This window comes from Hermetia illucens, chromosome 1, assembly GCF_905115235.1.
Source record: "Hermetia illucens chromosome 1, iHerIll2.2.curated.20191125, whole genome shotgun sequence".
Taxonomy (NCBI): domain Eukaryota; kingdom Metazoa; phylum Arthropoda; class Insecta; order Diptera; family Stratiomyidae; genus Hermetia; species Hermetia illucens.
In genome coordinates, this window is record NC_051849.1 from 52,657,016 (window position 1) to 52,678,403 (window position 21,388).

Below are 21,388 nucleotides of genomic sequence, written 5' to 3' on the forward strand. Positions count from 1 at the left end.
GAAAAACTTTTCCATTAATAATGCAAGTAATTAATATATCTTGAAGTTGAATTTTTAATGAAAAAGGAAAACTTGATCTGAAAGTTGAAGTACGACAACAAGTAATGGTTGAAATATAAATATTTAATTGATGTTCATATTTATTTAATAGTTCTCGATTACAAATGCCTCCTACTTTTAATGGACCCTGACGTATTTCAGCCTGGTCATATGTACTTTTTTAATATATTTCTTATTTAGTTTTTGAATTTTTACATAACAACCAGACAGACATTTTGACTAGCCATGCATTCGACACTACTCTATAAAATGCATTTTAATCACGAATTTTGCTTTCCAATATAAAGTTTTTGAAATCACATAAATCCTTTTGAAAAAAAAAGTAAATTTTATGCTAACAAACAAAACTAATTTTTATACTTTAAACGATGCCTCACTTATGAATTCTTAATGCCATGTAAACGTTCAAACCAATCAAAAAGTACATTCCCAAAACAAATGTACGTGCAAATGAAACAAAGCTGCAAAACATATAAAAAAAAGTGTTTTAAAATTACAAAAATGTGTTTTTAAACATCCAACAAAATCCTTAAATTGTTTAGCGTCTCCCTCGAAACCTTGAAATTAAAAATAAAAATAAAACCAAACGCTTATTACTTAGTACTTTCACTTTCATCTTATATCCGCGATTTTTAGCTTAAATACTTTCTGGCACGTAAAAAATTCCGTGAAGCTCTAAAGCCCTACGACGTCAAAGATGTCATTGAACAATATTCCTCGGGGCATGCCGATCTTCTCAATCGTGTCAGGAATTTGCAATTTAGGTGAGAAATGTGGTCGAAAATCAGCTTTAATTATAATTTTCATTTACATTCAATTAAAATAAAAATTAAATTTGTAAACGAAAATTACGATAAAATCATTTTGTTGCTTACGAGTAATGCCCGTAACTGTTTATTCAAATGAATTGAAATAAAATTTTCAGGACAAATGTGTTGAATAACATGCAGAAATAATTTTGGCATTTTCATTGTCAACAATTATTTGGAATAGTCGTTAATTTGCTAATTGATGTGCTCAGTTTATGTCGACACTAGAGATTATTTGACTGAATATGAAGTAGTGAATGACTTTCTTTTTCGAGAACGTTCAGTGAAATTTGTTTTTGTGCATTTTGTAAATTTAGCATTAAATTACTTTAGCAACTTGTTTTATTTTAACTGTCCTAGTTGTTTTGAAATTTATATAATCATCCTAGCCATCGATATTCAGAATAGATTTAGTTTCAGTGCAACGTTTGTGCCCCAGCCAAATAATTATAGTCACTTAAATTGTTATCGCACTTTAATCTAGAAGTTTGTATATTGGCAATAATTATTGGTCAGAAAAGGAGAATGTGGGTAGGAGGAGTAAAGTTCTCATTAAAAAATAATCCCAACGTCGATATCAATGAAAAGCAGAAATACCTACAACAGAATTAGATTCATAGACAACATTCCTTTCCTTTCTACTTCTATCGCTTCCAGGTAATCTTGTTTATGTTTCACCAGAAGAATAATATTGAATAGCATCAAAACAAATACTTTCCCTTCGAGACGTCCTTCCCCATACTTATCACTACATACTTCCTAAACATTTGAAAAAACCTTGACCTTGACTTATTCGTGGATGAGCTACCTAACTTGCCACTATGGCTCCTTCCTGGTCTCTAGTGTCGACATGATACAAAGAATTAGAATCTCTAGACATTGCAATCATTACTAATCTGGAATAAAAAATTCACCCTTTCCTCACGTCAAAAGCACGTCAAAATGAAAATACCGGAAACGTGAACCGAAAAATGTATTCGAAATAACCCCATCATCCAGCTTTTTACGTTTTATCTAAAGAAAATACAAAAAGACAGAAATCTAAAGTCTGTATAAGATCAGGCACGATATCTGGAAAATATTTTATATCGCACTTTTATGCAGCTTTCTTACATCGATAAATTCCCAAAGCCAACATTGACCAAATGGCCTAACCATTGAACAGTAGCTTCCCATCACACTTTCGAATAATCCAAAGCAGCATTAAACAAATTCAAAATCTGAGGCTTCGCCAATACTTTTTTTCATAGATTTTCAAAACAAATTTATTTTGTAACATTTGAGTAGAAAATTTCAACGAGTTGTGCATGTAATTTTAGTACGAAAATATCAAAAAGTTATATAGTATCAAATCTTGCATGGAATTTATATTATAATCGGATTTCTATAAAGTTCGGTGTGTGAAATCCAGATATATCAAAGAATACAACCAAACAATTTACTTTTTTCGAACTGCTACACACTAACATTTTTACATACAAGCACTTTCTATTTCCTAAACTTTTAAATCAAAATTTATATTTATAATTACTTTGGAATTTATTTAAAATTCTTTCCTCATTCACTACATCCTCTGTATCTTTTAGTATCTTTTCTGAAGCAGATAAAAACATTTTTTACTTTTCTTATTTAAAACAATAAAACAGCAATAGTAACACCTGCACCACATTGTAGATAAATTTCATTGTTTACTGTCATAGTGTAAATAAAGTTTGCAAAGCTATGCTTCCTATGCATGTAGTTGAAATATTAGAATTATTTCAAAAAATATCAAAAAATTACCAACTGAACATTTCAGATATGAAAAAAATTGAAGTAGATAATTTATAAGAAATAGTCGTCTCAAGCAATACTCATACGTATTGTTCAAAGCAAATATCATATTTTTTTCTATTATTTATTGGAGGACCGATATTATGTTCTATCTATTTACGAAACAGGCGTACAGATATTTATATAATCGCTACTATATCTATACATTCAACAAGGCAACAAACGGTATGCAAAAGTTACCTATAAATAGTATGGAATATTAAACACTCATTCCTTCCTGTAGCCCATGGATTACCTCGATTTATAGTGTTTCATGTTTACTCCACCCTTAACGCTAATCTATTAATACTTCTGATTGAAAATAACTGCCCACCTACAATAAAAATTTTCCTAAAATAAAATTAAGGAGTGCACATACCAAGAAGCTTAACTTAATTCCTAGAAGAATGGTGAAATTGAAAAAAAAATACCGATCAGCAGCTTTCCATTTCAAGAATAAAGCATCAGCCCATTCCGAGAAAATGTGCCTTATCTTACTCCATAAGAAATAACCTTCCTTCTACAGTGGAACCCCGATAATTCGTACATCGATTCATCGTATTTCCAGGTAATTCGTACAATCCGATCCCCAGCGTTAATTTTCATCATTTTGCATTCCCGATAATTGGTAATCCCGATATTTCGTACCAAATCGTCAGTCCCTTGACCACACGAATTATCGGGATTCTACTGTACTACCCTTCTTATATAATATCGTTGTGTCATCACAAATCAATTCAAAGGGTTTCCAGAATATGATCAAATCCAACGCCCCCATCCTCCCCAATCCCAGGCAGGGTCTACCTCGTCTTCTTTTCCTACCATATATATTATAGACTTTCCGGGTTGGATCATCCTCATTCATATGGATTAAGTGATCCGCCCACCGTAACCTGTTGAGTCGGATTTTATCCATAACCAAACGGTCGTGGTATCGCTCAGAGATTTCGTCGTTATGTAGGCTACGGAATCGTCCATCCTCATGTAGGGAGCCAAAAATTATTCGGAGGATTCTTCTCTCGAACGCGGTCAAGAATTCGCAGTTTTTTTGCTAAGAACCCAAGTCTCCGAGGAATACATAAGGACTGGCAAGATCACAGTCTTGGACAGTAAGAGCTTTGACCCTATGGTTTCGTAAGCTGAAATACGCTCTGCTCGCAGCCAACAACCGTGCGCGGATTTCATCGTCGCGCCGTCTGCTCGATCTGAATGAAGGTAGACTATACATATTGGGTTGTTCCTCCCATAATGTCAATATCCTCAGAATAGGCCAGTAGTTGGGTGGACTTGAGGAGGATGGTGCCTCTTGTATTTACGCGCGCGAATCACTTTCTTCAGGGCCAGGTTAAAGAGGACGCATGATAAGGCATCCCCTTGTCTTAGATCGTTGTTGATGTTGAATGATCTCGAGAGTGATTCTGCTGTTTTTATCTGGCCCCGCACATTGGTCAAGGTCAGCCTAGTCAGTCTTATCAATTTCGTTGGGATACCGAATTCTCTCACGGCCGTGTACAATTTTACCCTGGCTATACTACCATAGGCGGCTTTAAAGTCGATGCCGTATGGAGCATTCTTCTGTTCCGTTGCGGGCTTACATTCATCGTCAAACCAGCCGTTCCGACTTTTCTTGCAACTGAGTATGTTTGTGGCCGTATCAATGATAACGTTCTTGAGGTGATTGTCAAGATCATTTGTTGATGCTTCATCTGCAGAACTTCTGTTACTTGTGATTAGTGCAGCATCCAGTTCCTCCTTATAGGTGTTACAAAGGGCTGTGTTGTGAATGGCTTCACTATTCACACTCACCTGATCAGTCGGAGGGGATTGTGGATGGTGTTGTAATTCGAGCCCGGAGTACTATGCAACTGCCTCGTAGAGGGTGTACTTCTCCGACTCTGCTATTTCCTCTGTAGGGACGTGATTGTTTATGAGGCTTATATTTCTAAATTTGCCTCGCAAAAGCAGAATACAAAGACTTTCGCTCATATTTTGAAACCCAATGACAGCAGGTTTCATTTTTTGGTTTATACTAAGAAACCTACTCCGAGCACATGGTTTATTGGATGGCCATTGTAATATATGGTGTAGTGGCTCTTGTTCAGAAAACCGGTCCCTGTCCAACGCATTTCCTGCAAATCTGTTACATCAGCCTTATATTCGGACAGAATATCGGCTAGCTGCTTGGCAGCTCCATCTCTGTACAGGGAGCGCACCGTCCAGGAGAAAATGTGCAAATCGTTATTCCGTTGTCGTTGCCGGGTTCGTCGTTATAAAGTGCATTCTGTCCGAGGCTCATTCCGTGGCTTCGTAACTTTAGTTTTCCGTGTTGGGTTGTCAGCCCTAACCAACCCCCAACTTGGAGGAACAGTTGGTAACAATTTGTCGTTTTTACGCGCGGAAGACTCGCCTTCGTCCTTTTCCATCTACAGCTTTTCGTTAAGAAAGAGCTCCCCGTGGAGGTGAAGATAGGATTTGGTTGTAGGTGTAGGTGTAGGTGTTGGTGTTGGTGTTGGTTCAGCAGGCGTCTCCCAGGTTTTATGCCCCATCGTGGGTACCCTGTCCACATTTCGCCCTGGGACCTTTACTACTCTTTGACCACTATTCGCGCTCTTTATTCCCCCTAAATGACGGCATTCGCTAATTACTGAATTCAAGAGCTCTCTGCTATTCAGGTCTTCCGAGTATCTTAGTGTCATCCATACGGAATACGTGAGCGGCCAACAGTCTGAATACTTCTAACATGCGTGCCCATCCCACTAGCCATGCCCTTCACTCAGCCCGGATCATACTTTCTGCAACATTTTCATCTTTCTTGTGGCATTTCAAACTATATTTTATCTATATTTCTAACATTTTATTGAAATTTTTCTTCAATATTGAGGTTCTCCAGTTCCGACTGAAACCCCACTCTTCAGCTCATCAATGTTGAGCTGGACAATTACAAAACAAGTTTCATGAGGGCGTGGTCTCCTATTGGCCAGTACTCCATTCCGATCGTCGTAATTCTGCAAACATTTGCACAGGTCTGCCATATAAACTCGCATGTCTGAATTTTGTCGTAGTTGGGTCAAATCCCCCTCCTTTTAGCATAGGTATTAAGCGTTGGTTCCCTGGAGTCAGCAACTAACATGTACTGAGAATAGGTTTCGCAGATCACCACAGTCAACGAGATACCAAGAGCTGAGCCCCTTCTAGCCAGTTTGTCAGTCGACTCATTCTCTTTTATATCCCAGAATCCGAAATGCAGATGATAAGGGCTCTAAGCAAACCAACGCGACTGTTAAGTTTAACCCTGCACTGACTAACCTGTTTGGAATATGTCTCTGCCAACTCAAATGGTAACTGAAGATAATATTCCTGCTACCAATATCACTACGTCGTTTCTGTATAACATATATAAATTATTTTTTGACATAGTGAGGGGGATCAATTTTTAAGGTTTTGTGTAAAACAAAACCTTATTAACCTTATTAGCTTCTTCAGAGGCTAACACGTGGTCTACAACATTCTCGGATGATAACTGCACCTTGGCATCAATTTTCACCACCGCTTTGTATGCGGCGAACCTCGGGCAGTTAACGCATAATAATAATAATAGGTACAGGTACAGCGCTCGCCGATTGCATATGATGGATCATAGAAACGTCGACCCTCGTTCGCTAAGATGTCGCTGAAGACCATGCCTGCTTCGTCTGATGTTGTTCTGATGCACTAAATCGAAATGAAGCTACGAGTTTTCTTCTATTTGTTTCTAGCTTCAATGCCGATGCCCAGGATGGGGCTGCATAAAGCAAGATGGAACTGAAAACTCTAGGGCTCCCTACATTCGTTAACATTCTTGGCAAAAAATTTAGCAACCCGGTAGGCTTTGTTGCTAAATTCTCAAGTAATAGATCTTAGCTTTACTGCCTTCATTTCTGAACCTAAGATAAGTAACTCTCAATCCGATGGGAATTCGGTAGTCGAATAATGCAACATTTTGGAGACGTGTCAAGACGGAGCTTCCTGGCGAGATAGTCTGATATCTCTCAATCGATATCTTTCGCTTCTAATTAGGTATAACACCCAGAATTAAGGTAGTCTGGATCTACAGTCTTTACAGTTAAATTCTAAATTCGAGGTAAATGCTTTCAATCAACTGATTCTTTCTGAAATGCTTAAAAAACTGGCACAGATATGTGCCCAAAGCTAATGGGGAAAAAGCCTTTCCCATATTGAAGTTGGCTCTTAGTATGCAAATCCTTACTATTACCTACAAAAGTTAGGACAGCCTCTATAGAGCAGCTATTGAAATATTGAGCAGCTGCTTCTAAAAACACATCAGCCAATTCGTTCACCACAGTAGAGGGGTAGAATATGTACGAAATATCACAACCTTAAAGTATAATATCTGATTACCATTACCAAGCGCGACCATAGTACCACCAAACTTCAGAACATCACTAAAATGAAGATCACATTACTCTCGCGACAGGCAATATTTTTTAATGTACGTTTCGATGTGATATCACATTACAAAACATCACCAAACATCAGTGTTCTTCGTAGAACGTTGTCGGCGGTTGTCGAGTACGGAAGTCATGCACTCGCAAAGCTGTTAGTGTTATGATTCCCTGTTCTCATGGCAAACTTGGATTTGGAAAAATGACTTCAGGCTTGTATGATGGGAATTCTTATTTGGTAGTATCGGCTGCCGAGTATTAATATTCGATGTTGGTGATATTACAAAACATGACGATTAGGGTAATGAAAGGTGATATTTGTGATATTAGTTGTAATTTCACTTTTCTCAAAAAATTATGTGATGTTGCATGTTAAGATGTTTCACGCATCTCTGCACCAGAGAATTCAGTTTAGGTGCAAAAGCTTCCTTTCTTAAAACGAGAAATCTTTTGTATAAATATAAATGTGCTTTTTGTCTATAAACTCTTCAAAGTGACATACCGAAGGAATAATATCTTAATTCTTAGATAATGCACAATAACTGAAAAAGCATTTAAAAATGAATGAATTAAAATGTCACCTTCATTGACAATTGGTAGTTGGTGACTAGGTTGAGTTGTTGTTGGTGGTAATTTTTTGAAATTTTTCTCAGTGTCGTCCAATATATGTACATATTTTTCAGCCTAAAAATTTATGTGTGTTATTCTATTTTCCGAAGTATTTCAAGTAATACTCATCACTCATTAGAAAAGCCTTTATCATTGTCATATGCGATAATCCTAAAATATGTAGCTACGATATAGGTAACAAAAGTCATGCCTTACAGATTAGATCAAATCTTGGGGAAGCAAGGATCAAAGGCTAAGGATGTCTATGCATCCAAAATCAGCTTAGCATCACGAGTAGTTAAAGTAGAAAGACAAGTAAGTAAGAATATAAAGTCCTCACAGTTAGTTTTAATTTAATCCTATTTAGCAAATATTTTTATATAATCGAAATTTCCAGAACTCAGTCTTATACTTTCTCATTTTGAAATTATCTCCCCAGGTAGCGGACATAGAGGAGAAATTAGATATTTTAATTAAAGCATATATGCAAGACCGTGAACGGTTTTTAGCTCTTCCATTAGTTCCTGAAGTTCAACAACATTCCAATAGTAATCCTAGCAATAATAATAATCATCAAAATCCTCCAGGCGGTAGTGGAGCAGCAATGACAACGACGCAATCATCAACGAGCACTGCATCACTAAAGGTAAACGAAAATGTAAGGGATCATTTCTTTACGTCACTATTCCTACCTGTACGGCATGGAAAGACTACAAACAAATAATAAAATTAGAAATCTGGATTTTTCTCCTGTCATCCGCAGCCAAAACCAATATTGATCGATAAGCAATTCTCGGAACCGAATTCACCGATAACGAAGACATTCGATCAGGCTGAACAGAAAAGACCTCCTATGCATCGTGGATTTTCCGATTTAGGGAATCGTATTAAAAAACGTGTTACTTTAAGGTAAATTTTCAATTTTCTGAATATAATTTGGATACAGGACTCAACTAATCAAGGAAGAGTTATCTTTTTGGCGATATTTTGCACCAATCATTTGCCTTTACTTCAAGAAAGGATCTTTTAGCTAAAATGTTCCTTGGTCATTCTTAATTTTTTAGTTTAATTATCTCTACGGAGAGGGTTCGATAAGTAAATATGAAGGTAAAGATAGTGTACAGCTTCAAAAGCACGATATATATTAGGTCTACCAGAAAGTTCTGTCTTTTGTTTTGATCCCTCAATGTACATATACTGACCTATCGAATGAACTGCAGTGAAGATGGTTCACTTTAGTTTTAAGTGAGACCCGACGTCTGTTGATAAAGGTCATTTACGCCACTGTATTTTATACGAATTTCAATCAAGAATAAATGCTTCGAAAACGTGTCGAAAGTTGGTAACAGAACCAGTAGAAGATTGTTCCAAATATTGAAGTTGGACATTTTGACCTTCGAGATAAGCCACGATCTGGATGACTCTCCTTGATTGATGACGACATTTTGAAGGCCATATTAGAGGAAAATCCTTTTCTAACAACATCTGAGTTCGCAAAAAAGCCCAATTCAACTGAACAAACCATTTCGAACCATATCCGGAAACTAGGACTGATGTTGAAATATTCGAGATTGGTGCGACATGAATTAAATCAGGAAAATTTGAATGATCAAATCATCATATATACATCTCTGCTTGCACCGTACAAAATCGAACCTTTCTTGGGTCAGATCACAACTGGAGATGAAAAGTGATCTTAACATAAACATCACAAGAAGAAGTTCATATTGTCATCCCGGGAAACCTACCTCCTTTACCTATAAACCGAGCTTGAACTTGAATAAGAGAATGTTGTATATTAGGTGGGATATTCGGAAACCAAAGCATTCCTGTTCACCGGGCGAAAAAAAAATTCGGGGAGGTACAGCCAACAGTTGGATAATTTCAATACAGCACTTCAAGAAAAGAGGGCAGTCATGGAAAGACAACATATTGCTCCATGAAAATGTCAGGTCACATAGTACCATACTTCGGGGACTCGTCGGAAACTGACACTATCTGGGAAATTGTTCCTTACATACAGTTGCATGTATGAGGACCCCCCCCCCCTTAGTCTCAACATATATATCATTCACTGCATGTCTGGACGTTCACAGTTCCCACTTCTCAACAAATTTCGTGTCAATCGGTATAACCGTTTCTGCGAAAAGTGCGTATGACAGACAGATAGACAGAAAGACAGACAGACGGATAGACAGACATTGAACCGATTTTAATATGGTTTTGCTCTGGAAAGAAACCTTAAAAACGAAGAGGATAAGATGTTTTTAATGAGGTATGAGGTATACAAATTACGATCACGCTGACAAAAAGTCATAAATAAATAAATGTTGAAAATTATATAATTCAATGAAATTTATTCTATGCATTAAAAAGTTATTATTTTCTTTTATTATAAAAACTGACAGATCTTTCCGATAGACTTAATACATAGCTCATTGCTTCCTAGTAGGTTTTGGCTATGAGATTTTAAATTGTTTCCGAACAATTAAGAAGTCAAAGCCAGATTTCGAAATAAAAAATGTTTCGTATTTATACCAACTGGGCCTCGAGATTGAGGGAATATAAAACCAAAGTTACGGAGCCTCAGACTAGACTGATTCTAAAACGATGGACCCGGTAACGAAATGTGCCCTCCCTGTACAGAAAAGGAGCTGCCAAGCAGCCAACCGATACGTATTCAGTGAATAATAAACAAAAACTAATTTACTTACAGCAAATTGTAATTTGTTTATTTTTGATCTTATGACGAACTTGGTTGAGCGGAGAGGCGACTTCACAAATAGAAAAATGAATGGTCTGGGACAGCGAATCAGTCCCTAATAACTGTCAACGATACATTATCTGTCCCACACATGAAAACTGGGATATTACGCAGTGCTGCAATTATAGGGGTATCGCGTTGCTAAGTACCATCTATAAGACATTCTTCGCTATCTCATTAGGCCCATAGCCCATACCTCCAGAATATCATGGACCCATATAAAAAAGGCTTCACACCAGGCAGATTAGCAACGGATCAGTTTTTGTCTCTGCTGCAATCGATATGGCCGCCAGTTGCAAAATCGCTTCATCGACTACAAGACCGTCTATGGTAGCATACCCAGGGAGAAATTGTGCATAGCCATGAAACAATTCAGTATCCCAATCAATTTGATAAGACTCACTAGACTGACCCTGACCAATGGACGAGGCCAGATAAAAGCAGTAGAATCACTTTCGAGATCTTACATCATCTAAGACAACTGGATCTATCATGCATCCTCTTTAACCTGGCCCTGGAGGAAATGATCCGCGATGCTGATGTAAACACGGGTGGTACCATCCTCTTCAAGTTCACCCAACTACTGACCTATGCTGACAATATTGACATTATGGGAAGAATAACCCGAGATAAATAGTAAACCTTCACCCAGATTGAGCACACGACCCGAGATTCTGAGCTGCACATTAATGAAAACAAAACAAAGTACATGGTCAGGATGTGAGCACCAAAAACCAATGAACCGACAGCATCAAATGGCATTAGTCAAATGACAAATGACTATAATTTTGAGATTGTTGTTAAATTCTCTTATCTAGGGCCGAACAGAGCTTATTTCCCTTTACGAAAACTATCCTGCTCGAAACATCTCATCACGTGGTCAAAGCTCTTCCTGTACAAGTCAATGATCTAGCCAGTCCTCATGTATTCCTCGGAGACTTGGGTTTTTAGCAAGAAAAATTGTGAACTCTTAGTTGCTTTCGAGAAAAGACTTCTTTAACACGCCCAAGACTACTGAGACAAAAAGGAATCGTCGTCGTGCCTGGCCTTATCTCGTTTATTCATAGATAAGCCAGTTTTGATAAATAGACTGTCACATTTTTCTGAAATCCAGAATTTTTTTCATTTTATTTGAATAATATATGGGTGTCATCTCCTATTTAATGAAGAATAGCGCATCACATTGTTGTCAGTTTGATGAAAGCGTTTCCACTCCCTCCCAGACCCGATAAGTTTACACTCTTCCTACACTGTCCAGCACCAGGTCGTTCTAGACCGACCCACTTGACGGTCATTTTAGGATAGTGGATTCTATTGCATAGCAGAGCAATGAAGTTATCACACTTTTTCAATGTGTGGCCTATCCACAGTTAGTTCCATCTTTCTTCCATCTGTCCACCGGTATCTAGCCCATTCACCAACGAGGTTCTTCATACAGAATAATATCGCGTCAGAATATTCCAATGAAACGGCCCCGAATGCATGGAACTTCCCAGTGCCTGTGACGCGGTCCTTTTCCAGATGTTACCACCGTATTGCAGCGCACCAAAAGCATTAGCCCAGAGTTTTCACAACTTTATATTGGTGTTGAGATTGATGCATTTCCAGATTTTAATGAAAATGTCAAAAGCAGATCTGGCGCTGTTAATTCATCGATTGAGATTCAGTTCAATGTTGCCATCGTATACAAATTGATCAGCTCCCTTCAGTTCTCTGCCTATTAATGCAGTGCAAGCAGATATCATCAGCGTGATCCGGGTGTTCGCTGAAAAATATCATGGTCCAGTAAAGTCCATCATGATCCTCAGAATAAGGTACCATGAAGAACGTCATCGATAACCAGAACGAATAGAATCGGCGAAGAATACAGTCTTGTCGGATTCCATTTTGAATCCCGAATCTTTTCAAATTTTTAACTCAATGCAGCCACATGATGTTTTGCGCCATCGTGTACCACTTCAATAATACCTCTTACTTTATCCAGATTTTCCTCCCAGTGTAGCTTCCAAATATATTCCCTGCTCGCCCTGTCGAAAATCTCCTCGAAGTGAATGAAGAGCAGGAGAAGCAGAGAGCTAAACTCCCCACATTGTTTCAAAATAATCCATAGAGTAGTGCTATAGTTAATGCAGAAGGATCCAGACCGTAAACCATCATGCTCTCCGCCTACCCAGCTTTGGAGGTGTCCTTTGATACCTTTCACGGAGTAACTTAGCTATCATCTTTACGATACCACGAAGCTTCCAAACGTCGCCCCAGCTGTCTAATTTCAGACGAGTGCTTCTCTTTGGAATCTTAATATTCATCCCTTTTTTTCAGCCCCTTGAAAATATTCCAGATTTCCAAAATTTTTGGATAAATGGAAGCTCTGAATAAACTACAGGGACTGTGAAGGATGCGTAGCAAACGCCAGGACCTGCGGTTTTACTCTACTCGTGAGCGAGATTATTTCACTTTTTCTTTGGAGACACAGCTAGTATATACATGTTACGATAACCAGCCATATAATTCACAAAAGTTATAACTTCATCGAATATTCTAGAGTTGAGAGGCGTGCTGAAGTGCTCCTTCGGCCTCTTTAGCTACTCAACATCGTGAATCCAAATATCTGCGACCACCTGCAAGTAGTGTACGGTTCTAAGATCATTATTATTTGCGGTAGCTTTCCTGACCCCCGTAATACCGCCGGGATACATTCCGCTGCACTTCCGGAGATTTCATATGGGTTCGGATTTGGAGCGCGTCCCATCAGTTGTAACGATCTATAATCAAAACCCCTTGGTTCATTGGTCCGCCTTTCGGGCGGTGCCGATGATCGGAGTGACACCCGAGAAAAACTTTTGATGACGTGCGTGTACTCATCAATATTCTCCGTCGAGCTGTTCTAGATACTTGTTGTTCGACCTAAAAGGTCATTTTTAAGGTTTTGTGTGAAACAAAACCTTATTAGAATCGAGACGGTGTCTGTCTGTCCGTCTGTCCGTCTGTCTGTCTGTCTGTCTGTCTGTCTGTCTGTCTGTCTGTCTGTCTGTCATTCTGTCACAGCCGATTTATTCGGAAACGGCTAAACCGATTGTCGCGAAAATTGGTGAGAGTATGTAATCTGGTGTTCCCTTTACATGCAGGAAGTGGCGCCATCTTGTGTTAAATTTAAGGGGGGGCTCCCCATACATGTGAATGGAGGGTGCAAATTTTTTTTTTACAGAATGAAGCCATGTGGGGTATCAAATAAAAGGTCTCAATTAGTACTTTTCGAAACTGGTTCAATATTTGATATTGGGTGAAGCATAGGGGAGTGAGGGCTTAAAATATCATATGACCCCAAAAAAGTGTAACAGGTCTCGTTCTCAGAACCTATTCAACCGAAAAATCTGAAAAAAATCACAGTGATGCATCTCTACGAAATCTAGGCCTCAAAATATATCCGGTTCCGATATCTGCACAAATAAATTTAATAATAGTATATTTCCACATTTTAGAAATTTACCCGGCACCCCCCTTATGTTCATCCCAGAAGTACAAAATTCGGCATGCGTATAATGAAGAGTATAATTCACAGTTTGGTCAAGTTTGAAGAAAATCCAGCTATTAGTAACAAAGTTATGGGGGGTGAAACTTTACATTTTTTTGTGAATTTCGTGTACTCTACAACCTGCACGACGTCATTATCACATCTCAATTCGTCAATACCACAATGAAATGAGTTCTTATGAATTGGGTTCCAGAGAATTATTTTGTTTTAGTTTTTTAGTTATGTGTCAACCAGACATGTGTGTATGTAGGTATATAGTATATGCGTGCTAATGAACTTTGCGGGTAGTGCCTAATTCAAATAGATACAAGAAGTAAATCGGAAATGTGGGTGCGATCAATTTATATACGTGCATAGATGTGTACAGTATTCGGAATTAGGGAGTTCGTTTGTTTAGGGGAGGGTAATATCTATGGCTGTAATATGTACGTATGTCTCGAGTTTGGAAAAATATGAAGGGATATGTTGGATTTGTAGCTATATACGGATAGAAAAATGTGCGTTGAAATTTCTTACATAAGATGAACACAAAACCTTTATACCCGAAGCGTGAGCTTCCGGTATTCCGACTTGTTCCAATTCTGAACAACGGAGCTTGTTGAACTACGAGTTGATGCCAACAAAATATACAAAGAAAGGCAAACAACAGTCGAAGCTGGAATCAGCGTCTCTTTCCTTACACACATTTAGGAGACAGTTCCTAAATCGACTGCTGATTCCAGTGTAGCCGATCTGATTACTCATATGCTGCTGGTCAGGGTTTCGTTAGACCCCACACTGGCACCGATCACGATCATAACATCACCATGAGGAAGCAGCGCTGAGTTTCATTCAGCCGTTCATAAAAAATCAACTTCCCCTCTGTATAGGAAATTGCCGTTGATGCGAAGAACTGTGATGTTCCGTATTCTAGGCCAAGATCTCACAGTCAATATCTTGTCCAAAGCAACCTCGTAAGTAATGCCTTACAGTTGCCGTAAGAATTAATCCAACAATGAATTTACGCTTACTGCAGGTTTTCTGAAGTACAGTAGCGTATTACAACAAGAGAGAGAATGGTATTCTCCAGAGTGCTTCCATTTAACCCCACTTAACTCCAGAATGTCCAGTGTATTACTGAAAATCACGCGGGAGTTGGACCAAGCGAGTATTCTTGAACTTGATACCATCGTCAAGGCGCTTGCACTTTCCAGAATCCAATCATAAACCTCCGAAGTATGGCAGTCGTTTCCAAAGGGTAGAAAAGATTCCAAATTTTCTAGATCACAAGTCTCTACCCCTTTTTAGTCACCTTTTACGAAAAACAGAGAATACCTACTCCCTGAGACGCCTAAACATCATATGGACATTCAGATTATAGTGACTTCCCTCCAAACGAGTTTGGAATCATCTATAGCGGAGTTGTAACTGGCAAAATTGTCAATCAATAATCATCTAGTGTCAATGATATTGCAGTCGCAATATATGCCCGCAATACGATAGGCGCTAAGTAAGAAGTAGACCAGGTAACAGTGCCTTCTAAAACATGCTGTTGCCACTCTGTTTCCTCACCACCAAAACAGCGGAAGGCAACCAGTGGTTCAGGTGTGCATGGTGCCCTCAGTAACCGAAGAGGAGCCGTGCATGGATTGCATCTTTTACAGAGCTTTGAAGCTGGTAGTGTAGACTAGATCCGACCTTTCACTAGCAGCTTCAAGGCATACCTGAAAGAAGGAACGTATCCTCAGTGAAAAAAAAAATTGGTGTTGCTTTCAGCATCACATCGCCGGATCCGCTTATTGGAAAGCAGCAATAATTTGTCGGATCGCCAATATGGGACTCAGCTGCTGTGCCATGTTGGAATGTTAAAAAAGCATTGAACCTCCTCCAACTGGAAGCGGATTAAAGGGGCGTTGGCTGACATAGGTATTCCGAGATATTTGACTAGTCTTGTCAATAATTACATGTCAAAGAAGACTTTCTGATATTGGACGGATGAGGGCGCCAAAGAGTATATCGTCACAGAAGAAGTAATATAGGGCTCGGTGCTGGGTTCCCTGCTATGCTCTGGTGCTAGAAGAGAACATTCTTTGTCGGCTTTATGGATGACCTGGCTGTAGTTGTTCAAGCAAAGTTCTCAGAGGATGTGGAGGTCTACGCAACGGACACAATAAAAGTGGCAAAGTTGTGGCTAGAAAAAGCGAATGAGAAAAAGGACGAACCATAGAAGGAAGAACACCATGAAAATGGAAGTCAATGGACATACCACCATTTCGACGCCGGCTATCGTATACCTGGAAGTGATGGCTGACGCCAAACTGAACTTTACGGAATATCTAAAATATACATACCAAAAAGCAGTTGGTGCTACCGCCGCACTTGCAAAAATTTTTGCTGAATTTTGACGGATCGGAATATCGTCGGAACTATTAGTCGGAATAGTGCGATCCATTGTACTTTATGCGATGCCTGTTTGCGTGGAGGCGTTCAAACACTCCCAGAGAACCAACTGAGTTTAATTTACCCGCTGATGGCTTTGATGGTCTGTATTCCTCTTAGGACGACACCAACTTGCCAGCAAAAGAAATGAGTATGTTGCACCATGCAAGATGGATGATGAGACAAACAAAATATGAAAAAATCAGAGTCAAATGATCTCTGGCAACGCAGATAGCTCGAGTCTACCAAGGATCTTTGGACGCACAGGCTCCTTCATAAGATTTCGGTATGACTTGTACAAAAATATGGAGATACCATTTACCAAATTACCCAGTTCCTCATTTGACACGGTGGTTGCTGCAGGCATCGCTTTGGATTGGATGATTCGCTGGATTGCGCTGGATTGGATTGGGGAGGATTCAAAGCATCTTATGTTTCACTGTCTAAGGTTTCCAATTGAGAAAAAGAATCTGAATCAAAAACTGGGGAGGAGCGTTAAACAGCGAAAATAGTTGCGAAGATGCTGAGGTCGAAGGAGAACTGGCTTGCGATTCCTTCTGCAATTGTAAAAATACAGAACGAGCTGCTGACCAAAGTAAAGTGGAGAAAGCTCGGAGGACGGGTGCCTAAAGGCAAACGCGTAAGACTAGGACTGGAGGTTCTTAATGAGTGCGAATCCCACACGCGCCAACTCAAGCTCCATCCTTCGCGCGACTGAGATAGAGGGGACGTGTCTTTCTAAGAACTTTACACCTTCGTCTACGAACAAAGAAAAACATGGCGGAGGTAGCTAGCCGACGCAACTTATCTTCAACGTAAAAATGTAATATAAATGGACTGCAAGAGATTTTGGGAAGGTAAACTTCTGCCTAACGCAGTTCTTGCCCCGCCATGGATATTTTGTCAATAATGAATGGTGAAATAAAAGAATAACGCAAAATCGAGAATCGGTGCATACAATGTAAGCAGTATTTTGAAAAGATGACTCAAACCGGAGAACATCATATAAAGATTTAGTGAGGACAAGAAACAGTGTCTCAAGGAAGCATCACGAATATTAAATCAACTAAGCGAATTAGACCAGGCTTTCCAAAAAGAAAGACTTCAAGCTTTAAAAGCCTTGACGACATGCGTAGACCCAAACTTGGGTTATATCAGAAAGCAAAGGAACGGTAGGCCCAATAAAGGACTTCCACTTCAAGTAGGAGAAGGAGGTGCTTTTAGTAGGTACCCTTGTGGAAGGAATTCAATGTACCGCCCAGGCCGACAAATTGGTTTATAATGCATCAAGCATTTCACCTACCCTACATTATTCCCACAAAGGGCTAGTCACAAGTAACCAAGCCGGAAGGAAACTTTATCGACTAAAAGCTTGGCATTAGCAAAAAGACAATGAGAACTGCTATAATAGATGCATAGTAAAGGGGGTATTGAAATCAATCCATAACATTATAAATTCTTAAGTAGAAACTCAATCTTAATTGTACTCTGTAGCGAACGCAAACAGCCCAATGCAAGCTAATACAACTACACTTCTATAACAATTTTCTTCACCTGAAATAAACCTCTTATTTAGTATCTATAGCTGCGTTATTTGTAATACATTTATAATTTTTATAAAAAGGTACCCAAAAAAATGTTCCTCCTTCATACAATTGAAAGGAAATTTGACAACTTAAGTTCAATGTTGGGCCTCTGCATTTTCCTTCCTCTGTAGTTCTACTCCTATTTAAATACTATTTTATCTTTATTCTATTATATTTCTTCTAAAATATAGATTTGAATCCAGACATCTGTCTATCGGTGTGAATGATAAAGAAGCTTCTACGGTACGATTTATGTATGTGTTCATTGCGTTCAGTATGAAATATACCCCTTGGTTCCTTTCAAGTTATGATAATGTGGATAGCTACGTATAGTATGTCAGTATAATACAAAAAAATAGTATAAACTCTGCGAAAATTTCAAGACCTCTATCTACGCAATAAAGGTCCCATCAAATAGTTTATTTTAAATAAAATATGCAGTACAGCCACCGGCCTTAAAGTCATCCAAAACTTGCTGTTACGAACTTTCCTTCCGTTTGAAAGTAAATTAGTAAAATTTCGTAATTTCACCCGATTGCCCTAGACATAATAGAACCTGTATCGAAGTAGAATATGTACCTCCTCCCCTATACATAAGAGTAATAGTGAGCTTCCTTAGCACTTTCCACTGTAGTCAACTGGTTTTACCACCGTCCCGTCGAAAAATGTTTGAACTATCGTTATTATATCTAAAATCCCTAAATTTCAAATAAAATAATTTTATTTCTTCTTTCTAATCTACAGTTCCATGCCAACACAGTATGTAGAAAATAGTAGCGTTACAGAGAGAATGCCGGGAACCGACGACGTTGTGATAATGGTCCCCGAAATAGATGGTGATCCATTAGAATCAGTACTTTTAAGTGATATAGGTGATCATGCTGTTTGTATTGAAACTGACGCAGATTTAGAACCAAGTAGTCCTAAAACAATAACCGAAAGTTCAAGTAAGTATCTTATGTGTTTATAAGGAATCATATTTTCATATTTTTACCCAATGTTTGGGCGCTTTTACAAGCATAAATGAGCAAAACCATGGTGGATTCAATTCGGTTAACATTTGGAAGTTTTTATCAAAACTACTTGTCCATAATTTTTTGTTTTTCTTCCATTCAGTTGAGCGTCATGGCTAAAAACCTATTATAACTGTAGGGTTTGCACTAAACTTACCAGTATTCGTTCACTATATTATGGGTTCTGCGTAACTTTACTTGATACTAAATTTGAAGCGCTAACGAAATTTATCTGACAATTAAAAACATAATACGAGCCATAAGGATGCTATACAAGTCAAGTCTCCCGACAGTTTTAAATGTTAATACTCCAAGCGACCAGTGGATGTTTAAAACAGAAAGAGTCCAAAATCTTCGTAAACTGTATGCTAAGGATGTAAAATAAGTGAAACTCAAGGGTAAATACCAGCATACTTCGACGAAATCAAAAGAGGGGTCTCAGGTTCTAGGTGAAAAGGCCTAATTAGAGACGCTTCCATATGCAAGTGAAAAATCTACTCCGAGAAAATTTCACAGTTCCTCTTCAGAACCCTAAATCTTGCATCCATTACAAGGTTCAAGACTGAGAACATCTAAAGTTTAAACGTATTGCATTATTTGAGTATCTACAGTATGCTTCTATTGTGGACCTTAGAAACGCTTATGGTAGTATGTAGACGATAACTAAACGAATACTAAAAAAATCAAACTATCATACAAGCGTAGAAATACGGGGCTGATTCAAATCAACCTCAATCACCATAAGGTCGAACCGAGCACCCGCGACTACACGCGAATCCATATAAGAAAGATCAGGCTGGCTGGCATTAAGGAGGCAAAAATAAGAGGCATGTATGACAGTAGCTGCTATGCTAATTACTCTGTTGATGCTTTTGTAACGAGGGAATCCATGCATGAAGGTGTCGTTTTCCTTTTGCTTATTTGGCTAAATCAATATAATACACCAGACCAACCCTCAAAGGCAGACCTTAATAACCATCAGACAACGGCGACAGATACCTTTTACCCAGGTGAAGGCTCAACCATTTTTAGGATTATTTAACCTTTCCTGATCATGTCACAAGATCAGACGTCCAGCACGGAAAGTAGTAGCCAGGACTGATCAGGGAATAAAAGACCAAACCTATCATCAAATTCCCAACAGCTGGCTCTACAGCGAAATTAGAGGCATTTCCCTATAAATTCCTATGCAGAAATTGGAATTCAGGAGTAGGTACTTAAGCCTAATATGAAACTGAAATAGCGAGGATTAGTGCGCGTTATTACATGGGTATGATGGCCCCATAAAATATCGTGCATTATGTTGTCCATAGCGGTCGATTGCTGAAGAAGCCGCAATGATAGAGAATAAAGTGGATGCTATCTACAATTATGCGAAAGAATGTTTTAAAGAAGTGGCTAAGGGACGCCAGACTGGCACCCATCAAGAATAAAACAAAAACAGTAATCCGTTACCAAGCAACATCTCCACGCATCAGAGTAAGTAGCCACGTATCCACCCAAAAGTCAACTACCAACCGCCTTCAAGTGATAATACAGACCACTTTCAATTCATTTACAACATGCCTATATCATATCATAGCACTGGGTCTAGCATGGCCCTGCCAAATATGAAAGCCCCACGATACACCAATAAGTATGTGGTGAGCTGCATCCTTCTCTGCTTCCCACTGCGGTTGATAAAGGGATTGCTAAGAATGTGTTATACCTTCAGTGCCACCTCAAATGCCAGGGTGTACACATTCGGAGCATTCTAAGTGTTGTGTTCGCCATGTGAAGACCATCGAAAGGAAGAAATCGCTAAGCAGCAGTACTAATTAGGAAACAGTGGTGGGAACAACAAAAAAATAGCCGCAGTATCTACTTACCTGACATTAGGGCAAGCTTACTCGCTGATGTAACACCTTTCCGTAGTCAACTTTGCCATTTTTGCATTCCGTCCGTCTCGCCCAAAAGCAGACTCGCCTTGCCTTGATCGATAGCGCTACTTTAATCAGTCATATTCCTGATCTGGACGGAGTCGAGAGGTTCTCAAATCATCCTCTAGCGTATCGAGCCAAAGTTGGTTCGCCGAACTTTTGGTCGTTTTCCATCGACTTCTATGTTCAGACCAGCCTTGGCAAATGAGTTTTGATCAACGCGAATTACATCACCATACCATCGAAGACGCCTTTCTCGAAATCTCTCTACGATCAAGACAACCCCTTATCGAATGCGGATGTTCTCATTTTTTATGTGATCATGGCGTCACTGGTATTTCCATGAGGCGCCGTTTATTGTCTTTCATAGTCGCCCAGCACTAAGAACCCTAGAGGGCAGCAGGACGAACGACACTGTGATAAA

The 21,388-nt window shown here is 38.9% G+C and overlaps 1 protein-coding gene across 7 annotated transcripts in view; it reads left to right on the forward strand.

Moving 5' to 3' along the window:
• Positions 1 to 21,388, forward strand: part of LOC119647112 (potassium voltage-gated channel subfamily KQT member 2) — a 1,176,525-nt gene that overhangs the window by 1,134,066 nt on the left and 21,071 nt on the right. For 6 of the 7 annotated variants that reach the window (XM_038047893.1, XM_038047892.1, XM_038047894.1 and 3 more), the window contains 4 exons: positions 7,951 to 8,047; positions 8,172 to 8,390; positions 8,466 to 8,641; positions 18,777 to 18,979. In XM_038047893.1, the coding sequence (XP_037903821.1) occupies positions 7,951 to 8,047; positions 8,172 to 8,390; positions 8,466 to 8,641; positions 18,777 to 18,979 (695 nt within the window). The remainder of the gene's footprint in view (positions 1 to 7,950; positions 8,048 to 8,171; positions 8,391 to 8,465; positions 8,642 to 18,776; positions 18,980 to 21,388) is intronic. The other variant, XM_038047891.1, reaches the window with a different exon arrangement.